General features: G+C 45.5%; 1 protein-coding gene across 2 annotated transcripts in view; it reads left to right on the top strand.

Annotated features, from left to right (window-relative positions):
* Positions 1-12,247, top strand: part of MYO5B (myosin VB) — a 151,511-nt gene that overhangs the window by 124,260 nt on the left and 15,004 nt on the right. Inside the window, exons 28-29 of one of the 2 annotated variants that reach the window (XM_059837080.1) lie at positions 3,247-3,486; positions 4,294-4,391. In XM_059837080.1, coding sequence (XP_059693063.1) covers positions 3,247-3,486; positions 4,294-4,391 — 338 coding nt within the window. Of the gene's footprint in view, positions 1-3,246; positions 3,499-4,293; positions 4,392-12,247 lie in introns of both variants that reach the window. The other variant, XM_059837079.1, reaches the window with a different exon arrangement.

The raw sequence follows: 12,247 nt of genomic DNA, 5'->3' as shown, positions 1-12,247 counted from the left end.
CCTTTGGATTTAGCATCTGGTGGGGAGCCTGTTCTTGATGCAGATTCTGGTGGAGGGAAGTGAGTGAGGCACTGTTCTCTGTTAGAGAGGCTCCTCTGGTTTTTTAGTTTTGTAAGAATGAAATGTGAAACCTGAGCTAACACTGGTAAATGTACAGGCAGAAGTTACCTGTCCTTTGTAATGGAGAAGTACATTTCTCAGGAGATGCTGTCCCAAAATACACCCAGCCAGATGTTTGGTTAATCATTATCCAGGAATGCAAAACAGGGAGTTACATCCCTCAAACAAGCCAGTGAAAAATGTGTTTTCCCTGTTTTATCAAGCTGGGAAAGTGGCAGTTGGAATGAAAGCACCAAGGAGCCCTTGCTCTGACTCCGTGTTCCTGAGCAACCTGTTCTAGTGGCAGCTGTCCCTGCAGCTGGACTAGATGGCCTTTAAAGGTCCTTCCTAACTCACACATTCTAGGATTCCAAGCAGGAGCATGATGCATAATTCAGTTTCTCACTTGTTTCATCCCTTCAAATTGTCAGCTCATCATAAATGAGCTGCATGGAGGATTTAATTTTCTTTTCCTGCAGAGTACCAGAAAAGGAGAGAGGGGGCAAAATCCTGGCATGGCAGTGCTAACCTGTGACTTAGGCAGGCTCACACTTCCCCCAGCACTGCGCTGTAGGCCCTTTGCTAAAGAGTGAAGCTATTTCCATCACCATTAGTGCTCAGGTACCCCTGTCAGAGCTCTTTAACACTGCATATGTTGGGACAAGTGTGAGTTCAGGTTCACTGCTTTCTGACTGTAAAATTTTTTGGTCAAATTTATTTGTCAGATATTTGTCAAATAAATCAGCATGACTGGACTATGCTGAAGAAAGAGCATTTTTCACTTGGCCAGTAGAAATCTCTTTTCCCATCAATAGCATTTTATTTTAGCTTCTGATCTCCCATGACAAGTGCTGATGCAAAGGGTGTGTGGGCTGGGGACAGAAGGTCTTTTAACACTGCTTTGTGAAATCCACAAAGAAAGGAGCAAGGAATAAACTTAAATGTAAATTTTGAAAGGAGTGTATGGTAGGGGCTCTTGGGGCAGGGTTGTTGGGATTTGCTTTCTTTCCTGGTCTTCCTGACTTTGTTTCTAACCAGAGCAGAGCTTGAAATGACCAGGCCTTGGAGTTAGCAGTGTGGCTGACCCATTACAAAAAAGAGAGGGAGAAAGGGACACAAAGAGGAGGACGACAAAGGTTAAGAAAAAGGAAAGCAGAAGGTTAAGAAAAAGGAAAGCAGAGGTCTTACCCAGCAAATAACAAACCCACAGTAGAGTTATTTTAGTAGAAAAGCAAGTAACTGCTTTCACAATCAGTGAGGGGTGATGTAGCAGGAAGAGTTACACCCAGTTTGATACCAATTCCCACCGTGCACACACTTCCAACTCCTGCTTTAAACACCAGTTACAGAAAAGCCCATGTCTCATGTACATGGTTAATGTGGGATTAACCAGAATTGATGGATCTAAGGCATTACTTATCCTTTTGGTTTTTTCCTGACAGATGGTATAAAGTACCTGAATATGCCCCATTATATGATGGTGTCTGTTCAGCTAGGAGCATGCTGCCCAGTGCCAGATCAGCTATTCTGCTCACACCTCTGCTGTGATAAACCATGCTATTTATAATTTGTAAGGATTTATAATTACAACACCCGTTTCCTATGGAAATGGGGTTTACACAGCTGTGCTAGCTACACACTGTGTAAATTGTATAAATTGCCCCCATCCCCCCAGCCATTTTTGGATTCATTAGCTTGACTCAGCCCAAGCTGATAATGAAGCAGAGATCCCAGAGATAGGAGGGATTTGTGAAAGGAAGCTGTGGAAAGGCTCAGTAAGCAGCAGGGAGATGGGGCACATGGGTGACAGTGGGGAATGATCTTGTGCTGTTGTAGCCACTGGAGAATCCACATGGATGGGGGTTGGTCCCTAGGAAAGAGCTGACCCCTCCTCAGACAGCAGACTTTGTCAGCTCACGTGCAGGGCTGTTGGTTTGTGCAGTGTTGGACAAGGGTCCTGTCGGGGTTTGGTGTTGCCTGAGAAGTCTGGGGGTGTGGGGACAGGAGTGAGCACTCCTGGGTGGCACCATGCAGCAGCCAGAGGTGGAGGGTCATGCCAAGGGAGGTGGGTTGTTGTGAACAGGACTCCAAGGAGTCTGGCTCCCAGCCAGTCTGTGACCCACAGCAAAGACTGGTGATGGTTTTAAGCTTGAAGAGAGTGGATTTAGATGGGATATTGGGAAGAAGTTCTTGGCTGTGAGGGTGGATTGGATCCCTGGAAGTGTCCAAGGCCAGTCTGGACAGGACTTGGAGCCACCTGGGCTAGTGGAAGGTGTCCCTGCCCATGGCAGGGGTTGGAACTGGATGAGCTTTAATGTCCCTTGCAACCCAAACCATTCCATGATTCTGTGATTGCACTGTGTACAGGAGCAAAGCTGCTCTTGATCCAGCAGGGATTCTCCAGGTGGGCTTTAGGCGGTGGCAAGGAGCTGCCAAATGTTGTGCTGCCACCTGCAAACAAAGCTTTGTGGTGACAGACTAAAATAAAGGCTGTCCTAGCTGCCAGAGCTCTATTCTTCTGTCTTCTGCTGCCATGCAAAAGTGAATAAGCCCTTCAGTTGTCTCAGTTAAGATGTTGTTATTCAGGAGAATCAGTTAGCATCAAACTAGCACGGTGTTGGCCCTGCCTGTCAAATGCCAATGGCTGAGAAGACACCTGGGTGAGGAAATCCTCAAGCTATAAACACTGCACTGGGGTGGGTAATTACAAAAGAAGAGGGAATTCAGAGACCAGTGTCTTACCTAAGGGATGCCTGCCATGATGATGGTTTCAGCAAACCAGCATCTTCCAGCTTATCTAATGAATATGAAAGGTGAGCTGAATGTTGTGGGGGTTGTGTGATTTATTGATTCAGAAGGAAAAGAGCATGCTTAACTTCTTTAACAGCCTGCGTTTGTGTTTAGAAATAGTGTCAACAAATAAAAAATACCCTGGGTCACCCTGTAGTGTTGTTATTAAATAGCAACAGGCTGCTGACTAAAGCAAAAACCTTCCCTGAACCACAGATGGCTGGGCTGGCAGCAAAATCCAGATCCTGGCTTGCATTGATCTGTAACCATCGATAATTGAGTCAGCCTAGAGGCATCTCAAAACAGGATGAGGCACCACAGTTTATTTAAACTGCTTAATGACTTGGTGTTTTCCAGAGGCAAGAGCTGGAGTCGGAGAACAAGAAGCTGAAAAATGAGCTCAATGAGCTGAGGAAGGCCATTGCAGACCATGCCACCCAGAACAACTCCTCCAATGATGTGCAGGACGGCTACAACCTCCTTCTGAACCAGCTGAAATCGGCCAACGAGGAGCTGGAGGTGCGCAAGGAGGAGGTGCTCATCCTCAGGTCACAGATCATGAAGGCAGCCCAGCAGAAAGAGACTGGGAAAAACATGGTAAAGGAGAGGGTAATGGATTTTCTTTTTTCCTTCTTCCCCTCTGTTGGTGGAAACTCACTGGCTGCCTGAGCAATGCCATTCCTGCTCTGGTGGGCAGGATGGCACAGGGAGGTTATGGGGGGTTGTGCAGGGATACAGGATGTCCTGCCTGGGGATGAGATGCAGTCCCTGGCATTTCAGACAGCCCAGGACTATCTGAGCCATGGTACTGCTGTAGGGTGCCTACCCCCACACCTGATGAGGATAAGCCAGCCCACACCGCCCCTGCACCAATGTTTGTGGTTACTGAACCACAAACATTGGTGATGGTCCTGGTGATGTTTCACAGCAATAATCTTTTTCTGCAAGGAAATGGGATGAAATCTAGACCAGATTCTGCTCACTTTGGGCTGGTGCAGCTGTAATGAGTTTCTTCTGACATGCAGGCAAGAAGGGAGCCTGTCTCTCAAACAGCTGGGATGGGATTTTGTATTTAGAGCACATTCCAGTGGAAGGGCACATTTTCCAGAAACTCAGTCTTTATTGATTTGCTGTCTTATCATTCCTCAGGGTTTTAGTGTGTTTTGTATTTCAGACCAAACCAAGCACCCTGCTTATCCTCTTCCCAAGTTCACTGCATCTTTCTTCCATCTCTTATCTCTCCTGCTGCATGTTGTGTGGACTCATAGAAACTCAGTAGTGTGGTGGATGCCCTAGGGATGCTTTTAATAGAATAGTTGAGACTTGTTTGGTGTCAGGAACTCATAGAGCTGGGCAGAGTTTTAAAGCAGGAAGTCACATGGGTGTTTTGCATGTTGACTTTAGGAGAGCATCTCCCCCAATGCCAGCTGGCCCAACAGTGACCGGCACGTTGATCAGGAGGACGCGATCGAAGCCTACCAGGGCATGTGCGAGACCAACCGGTAAGTGTGGCACAGACCTCGCCAGCACGGGGGGATTCTGTGCCAGAGAGGGACCCACACCAAAATCAATGCGTTCCAGAGGGCTGCCAGCCTCTGGATTGTGCTGTGGACTCAAGGGTGGGCCATAAAGGTGAAACCAAGGACACATGTCTTACAGAATTGTAGAATCCCAGAGTGGTTTGGACCAAAAGAGACCTTTAAGATAATCTACTTCCAGTCAGATACTGAGTAGGTGGAAAAGCAAATGTGGAAGTGAGCAAAACTGGGTTTTGACTTTACTTCCAGTATGGAAATAGCAGGAAGACTAAGATTTGGGATTGTATTTATATTTATTTCACAGAATTCACAGAGTAACCAGGTTGAAAGAGACCTTCAAGATCATCAAGTCCAACCCATGCCCTAACACCTCAACTAAACCCTGGCACCCAGAGCCATATCCAGTCTCGTTTTAAACACACCCAGGGATGGTGACTCCACCACCTCCCTGGGCAGGCCATTCCAGAACTTTATCTCTCTTTCCATGAAAAGCTTTTTCCTGATATCCAACCTAAATTTCCCTTGCTGCAGCTTGAGACTGTGTCCTCTGGTTCTATCAGTGCTGCCTGGAGAAAGAGACCAACCCCACCTGACTACAGCCACCTTTCAGGGAGCTATAGAGAGTGATAAGGCCACCCCTGAGTCTCCTTTTCTCCAGGCTGAGCACCCCCAGCTCCCTCAGTTGTTCCTCAGGTATTTCATACCGTGTTGGGAAGATGCCACAATTCCCTTCTGGTTTTCCCAGAGGCAAAAGCCCATTGTGGTTAACTGAGCTTACAAATGTGATCTATTCTGTGGAAACATTCATATTATTGATTTTTTTGCACCCAAACTGAGTATCAGGAACAACTGTTTTATTGCCAGTTTACCTCAATAAGGATTAATACTTTGAACATGTCTGTCCTGACAGTAACAGTGGGCTGATATTGCCAAGCATTAAATCAGTCCTTGCAGCTGCCCAGGAGGATATAAAATAATAAAGTAGTATCTTGCAAGAAGAAAAAATTATATGGATTAAACAGCAAGATATTATGTAAAGTAAATTTTTATTTTACTTCAAGGAAATTGAGTGTTTATCTTTTCTTTTTCTCTTGACAAATACAGATGTTTGAATCTTTTTCCCCCTAAATAATTTCTATTCTGCAATGAAGAAGACCCAGCCATCATGGATTAATGGCTTTTAACAACACAATATGGTTTGCTACTTTGTAGAGTGGTTGCAGAAGGTTGTTAACATTCCAGGCTGGGACCTGACTTAATGAGGATTTTATTCACACCTGTATGAATATGAGGAAGGGCCCATTTAAGAGGAGCTCAAAACACTGATGGCTGGACTGAGGCTCTGCTCAGCCTGTTCTGCCAGCTTTCACCAGATCTAGAGGCCTGGAGCAGTGGGGATTGTTGGGGTCCAGGACTCCTGTGACATTGGTTTCTCACCTGGGCACCATGTCTGGCTAAATCAGGACTAGTCTTTGTGGTTTTTTTTCAATTTCCCATTGAATATTTTGCTTTCCTGAAGTGAACTTGCTGATGAAATTTCTGCCCCTCCTGCAGCAGAGGTGATGAGATTAATTTGCACATCACATTCTTGTCAGTAAATCAGTGGAGCTCAGTGTGCTTTCTGCAGCAAGCAGTAGGTTTTGGTCACTTAATGAATTCTGTGAATTTTCTCTTCTTTCCTTCTTTTTCCTTCTTTCCAACATTCTCCAGAAGCCGTGGGTGCTTATATGAGATGTGAAATGCCATTGATGGGCACAGCTTTAATTGCTCCCTAAATTTTCCAGTGTGCAGGGAAGGTTAGTTGGTGTTCAGGGCTTGGTGAAGGCATCAAAATAAGGGTTGCTGCTTTCATGGGAAACATGTCTGACCCAGGGGTGTCACTGGTCCCCAGTATAAGGTGGTATCTGGCCTTACTGGTGCACATTGCCTTCTGTAGCCTGCCAGGAGGCTCCAGTCCTCTTCCCAACATTCTGGTTTCCACACTTGACTTCTGCAGAAAGAACTGAATTGTAGAATCATTTAGGCTCAAAAAGATGTCTTGAGGTTCAGCTCTTCTCCCAGCACTGCAAAGGCCAGCACTAAACCACACGCCACATCCACATGGATTTTAAATCCCTCCAAGGCCTTTAGGTTTCCAGGATCTAATTTTCCACAGGAGTAAAAATGTCTTTCCTTGCAATTGCATGGGTGAGCTGCAGTTCTAAGAAGTTCATGTGATCTGGCCTTGGTGGTTTTTGGTCTCTTAAGTTTTGGGAGGGGAAAGCTGCAGCCTCCAGGGTCAGTTCATTATTCTCTCATCTGCCTCTCGTGTGAAGCTTGACGGGAGCTTGGCTCTTGAAATACAGCAGCAGTAGCTCTATATGCTCTCACCCTGATTTTCTGCAGTTATTTATCCAGTGGCTCATTAAGCACCACAAACCTCCCCATTACAAGGTTCCCTGTGCAGTTGTCTGTTTATTGAGTTGGTTTATAAGCTGTAGGCTGGTGTTGATGGCAATAAAATGGATGAAGACAAATGCTTGGGGAGCCTAGATTATTGTATTTCTGGACATAAATTAACATTCCCTCCCCAAGCAAAAATTTGCATTTGTACTTACACAGCTCTATACCCAAGGGTGTCAGCATGAGAAACAGAAATGCCTTCCCTTCTAATCTTGATCAATACATATTTTAATAGGAAGATTTTCTGGTGGGGTTGTGGTTCTGAAGTAGGATTTATGAGCAAGAGCCACTTCTTCTCTCAACTTCTCTGCAAGAAGCACTCCCATTTCTCTTTCATTGAGTGGTTTGAGTTGGAAGGGACCATAAAACTCATCCTGTTCCAGAACCTGCCATGGGCAGGGACACCTTCCACTGTTCCAGGCTGCTCCAAGCCCCATCCAGCCTGGCCTGGGACACTGCCAGGGATCCAGGGACAGCCACAGCTGCTCTGGGCACCCTGGGCCAGGGCCTGCCCACCCTCCCAGCCAGCAATTCCTCATTCCCAATAGCCCATCTGTGCCTGCCCTCTGGCCCTGGGAAGCCATTCCCTGGCTGCTGTCCCTCCATGCCTTGTGCCCAGTGCCTGTGCAGCTCTCCTGGAGCCCCTGGAGGCCCTGGCAGGGGCTCTGAGGTGTCCCTGGAGCCTTCTCTTGTGCAGGTGAGCAGCCCCAGCTGTGCCAGGCTGGCTCCAGAGCAGAGGGGCTCCAGCCCTGGCAGCATCTCCGTGCCCTCCTCTGCACTGGCTCCAGCAGCTCCAGGTCCTTGTGCTGTTGGAGCCAGGGCTGGGCCAGCTCTGCAGGTGGGGTCTCACCTGAGCCCAGGGGCACAGGGGCAGAATCCCCCCTGCCCTGCTGCCCACACTGGGGGATCAGCTCAGGGCAGGGGGTTCAGGCTGGGGCAGGCCCAGCTCTCACCCACAGCACCCCCAGGTCCTTCTCCCAGGGCTGCTCCCTCTGCTCACCCCCAGCCGGGGTTGATCCTGGGGGTTGCCCTGACCAGGTGCAGCTCCAGCACTTGGTCTTGTTAAACCTTGTGAGGTTCCCTTGGGCCACTGTTTAGGCTTGTCCAGGTCCCTCTGGATGGCCCAGTCCTTAGGGGTGTCAGCTGCTCTTTGCCCCACAGTCTGAGGTGCTTTTTGACCAGGTGGAGGTTCTTCACACAGCCAGCCTTATGGATGTGGTAAAATCTCACTCCACCCAGGAATTGCTCCTGTCTCTAAGCCATCATGTCTTAGTTATTTAGGCTGAGGTCAGAGCATGGCTTTCTTTTGGTGGGAGATCGACCTTTTATTCTCTCCATGTCTATGTCATGCAGCCCTTCTAAATACAGCAGGAGCAAAACAGGAAGAACTATGCCAGGTGCTGCTAACCCTGCCCATGTAGCAATTCTCTCTCCACAAAGCTTCCAGTGGAAAGCCCTTTGATTCCAGGTCAAGGGCAAATTTGAACTGAAATCAGCCCTTTCTTTATAAATGCCTTAAACTCAGCTTTTTTTCTTTCTTTTTTTACTTTTTTTTCCTACAATTTTGCTGAATTTCAGCTGCTAAGAGGAAAATCAAGTTAGCTCCTGCCTCATTTTTCTCCTACAATAACTGAATCTAAAGCTAAGTAGGCTTTTTGTTCCCTGTTTTAGTTCTTGGGATCGTTCTTTCAAGGCTGTTTGATCTTGGTGGAAATGCAGAGCCAGTCAGAGACTGGGTGATGGTGTTAAGAGATAATAAATAACCTGGCAGCTCAAAGTAAATCAGGCTGTGCCTTTGAAATTAGCTTCAGTGATAGCTTCCAAGTGATTTTTGTTGAGTACATGGATTTTTTTCTTTTCCCTGTTGGGCAAGTCCCACCTGCAGCTGCTGTGCAAAGTGAAGAGCTGATGCTGGCTTCACATGAGGGATGCTTTTGCATCTGGGAGAGATCATGATGTGGAGATCATACCCTACCTCTGCCTCCCACTCTCCCATGGGTATCTTCCCACTCTGCCATACATCTAGTATGTGATGCACAGTATTTTTCCTTTTACCTAAAACAAAAAGGTCCATCTGTGTCTGAAAGTGAAATGCCCCTTTTTTATGAAGAGAGGATCATTTACTGAAGATGCTGAAATTAACATCTCTGAGCTGGGGTACCTACACCTCCTTTAAGCTCCTTGCACAGGACAGGGAGGTGTTTGGGCAGGAAATATTTTGCTTTTGATGAGGACAGTTTGCTGACTGCAGGTCCCAGCTGCTCCCCAGACCTTTGCTTCCAAGATCAGGATAAAGGGCTTTGTGAATTTGCCCTTTTAACTCCTCTCCAGCCTTATTTGAGAATAGGATTGACCCAGCATTTTAGGAAATTATGTTTCAGATGCCAATGACTCTAACTATATTGAAAGGACCCCTTTTTATGTCTTGGTCATCATGACCTTCTGGGGGAAGGGGGAGTGCAGTGATTTCTGAGTCAGTGCTGTGTTGATAGAGATGAACTGAATGCTTATTTCCTAGTACAGGTTTACCTTCCATCAGCATTTTTATATATTTACCTATAATGGCATTTTCTTGAGCTGCTCTCCTCATTTACCTCAATGCCTATGATTAAAAAAGGAAGGAAAGCTGTTTTTTCAAGGAGGCTATATTTTAAAAATGCTGCTCATCATGTGAGATTTCACAGGTTTCTGATGTGCAATAAATAGTGGGAACCTTCTTGCTTTTTCCTTTGGTTTTCAGTGCCTGAGGGCATGTCCTGATAAGATTATATGAACCAAAAAAAAAAAGACTTTACTAACAAATTCATGCAAATGAGACCAATAAACTTCCCTGTATCTGTCACTTTGCAGACCCTTTTGAAAACCTGCTATGTATGGGATAGCAACAAGGTTTTAATTGAAATTCATACATGTGGCTCTAACAGATGAACTTTGCAAGTGTCAGTGCCTGAAATGTTTGCCAGTTTTGAGAAGTGCTGTGCTCGAGCAGTGGCATGGGAGGGATGCATGAGCTGTCTGTGGTGGTGAGGCACCTCCAGAGCCCCTTCAAAGCAGTGCTGCAACACTGCATTTCTCACTGGAAATTTTCCAGTGAGAAATGGGAAAATTTCCTTCTGGGAAAATTTGCTCATGAATGTTTGTGTGTTGTGCTTTGCCACTGAAAAATGCAGAGATTCCCTTCCCAGGGAATGGCTTCTGCTACAGCTCTTTTCAAAGTGTGTGTTTGGCTTTCTTCTTTTTGTGTTTTGGTTTGTTTGGTTCTGAGGTTTTTTGTTGGTTTTTTTTTTTTTTTAATATAATGATATATTAAGTTTGATGGTTTCCTTCCTTACTTTTTAAATTGTTATTGCTTGAAACAAACACTTTTTTTCTAACTGGTATCAAAGCTGTGTAAAATCTTGCTGTAACAAGTGTTTCTGGTCAAGTTGACCAGCTTACATCACTCATTTGTAATGTGTTCAGCCCCTTGTTAAAGAAGATAAATCACCTTGTTGCCTCATATAACTTGAGAAAAAAAAAATCCAAACAATCTGCTAAAAGGAGACTAAAAAAAGCCAACTGCTATAAGTATTAAAGTGAGATGAGACTTTCCTGGCCATTATTCTGCCTGGATGTATACAGAGGAGATTGATCTTGTGTGGATGCATGTGGTGTTTGGACCAAAGATTGCTCTGAGGAGAGACTGATGTGTTTGAGTCAAATGCTGAGGAAACCCTTGGCTGAAGTAGAAGGAGTAGAGTTTATTTTAGACCAGTGGGAATTGCTGCAGTGGGAAAGAGATGGAGAAACTTGTTTTTAAAATGTCTTACAGGGCACAACCAGGGCAGGGCTCTCCTTCCCTGTGGTGGAAAAAGAAATGCAATGCAATGCAAGTGTGCTCTGAAAACTAATACTGAATGAAATACATAAGGCTTCTGCACCTTTTCCCCTTCTCTTTCAATTGACCTTTTGTCTTTCTCTGTCCTCTTGTTTCCTTTTTCTGTCCTTTGTTTCTAGCAAGACTGAGGACTGGGGCTATCTCAATGAAGATGGAGAGCTCGGCTTGGCTTATCAAGGTTTAAAGCAAGTTGCCAGGTCAAACACTTTCTGTTGTTCTCCACTGCTGCTTCTCCCTTCTCCTGCCTTTTCCTTGCCCTTTTGTTTCTTTCTCTTGCTCTGCTGTTGCCATGTGGTCCTGGGCAGGGCCCACTGTCCTCCTGTCTGGGAGAAGCTGGAGGTGGAATTTCCAAACTGCAGGAATTGAGACCCTCCTGTAATTTTCAGAGGAGTCCTGGTTCCAGTTGGCCATTGCTGGTGGTGGCTGTTGTCACTAGTGCCTGAGCTGTGATCCAGTAAGAACTATGTGACAGTAATGGGAAATTGGGTGATGGAGGGGTTGGGAAGCTGGGTTCTTCAAGAACACATTTTTTTTTTTTTCTTGCACATTGCACTGAGACATGGCACCTCTCAGAAGTGTTTTCTCCCAGTCCTTGACCTGTTGGAAGGGGAGGGTCTGTGCTTGTGTCCCAGTGCTGTCAGCTTTGCATGATCCTGGGGATTTTGTGCTCCCATCCATGTGTTGTCTGTGGGTGAGAAAGGCACGTGGTGGATACAGGGTGCCTTTGTTCCACAGCCCTCCCCAGGTCCTGCTCTGCTGGGCAAATATCCCTCCTGGATTCTTGTCCTGCATCACCCCTGTGCTTGGTGGTTATGGGGCTCCAATATATATGCTTTTATTAAAGTTTTAAGGACATTAAAGAGATTAAAAATGGAAGTATTTTGTATAGAGTAGTCTAAAGTGGTCACATCTAGAGGTATCAGGGTAAAACCAGCCAGTAACAGGAAGAAACAACAGTGATTATTTCATGTGTTTTTCCAAGAAAAGTAGGAGCCCAAGTTCATAGGAGGAGCATTTTCTTCTGAGGGTGTCTCATGGATTATCCAGACTGAATCCCAACTAATCCCAGTATGAAGAAATAAAGTGAAAATTAAGTACTTAATACTTATTTCATGGTGGGTCTGTATTTTCCAAGCCTATTAAGAATATAACTCCTGACAGGATTATGAGGCTGACTGCTTTATTGCTCATGTTTCTATAGGTGGAAAACATGCTTTTCTGTCTTCTGCTGGAATGTGGGAGTAGAGACTGTGTTGTTAAATTTTATAAAGGGAACAAAAACAACTACACAAAACAACGTGGGGATGATTAGTACTTTTCATCCAGGAATCTTCCCTGAAAGCATGCACTCTTTTATAAAAAAGTTATTACAGAAAAATACCAAAACAACAACAAAAAAATTTCGTGCATATTTGTTCCTGTAGGGAAACAGTTGTCAGGTGTGGATCACAATCAATTTCCTAGTGGACCAGTGTGAGTTGTAGCTCTGTGTCTGTGCATG

This window comes from Haemorhous mexicanus, chromosome Z (assembly GCF_027477595.1).
Source record: "Haemorhous mexicanus isolate bHaeMex1 chromosome Z, bHaeMex1.pri, whole genome shotgun sequence".
NCBI lineage: Eukaryota > Metazoa > Chordata > Aves > Passeriformes > Fringillidae > Haemorhous > Haemorhous mexicanus.
Note: the sequence above shows the minus strand (reverse complement) of the source record. Positions and strands in the feature narration are given on the sequence as shown.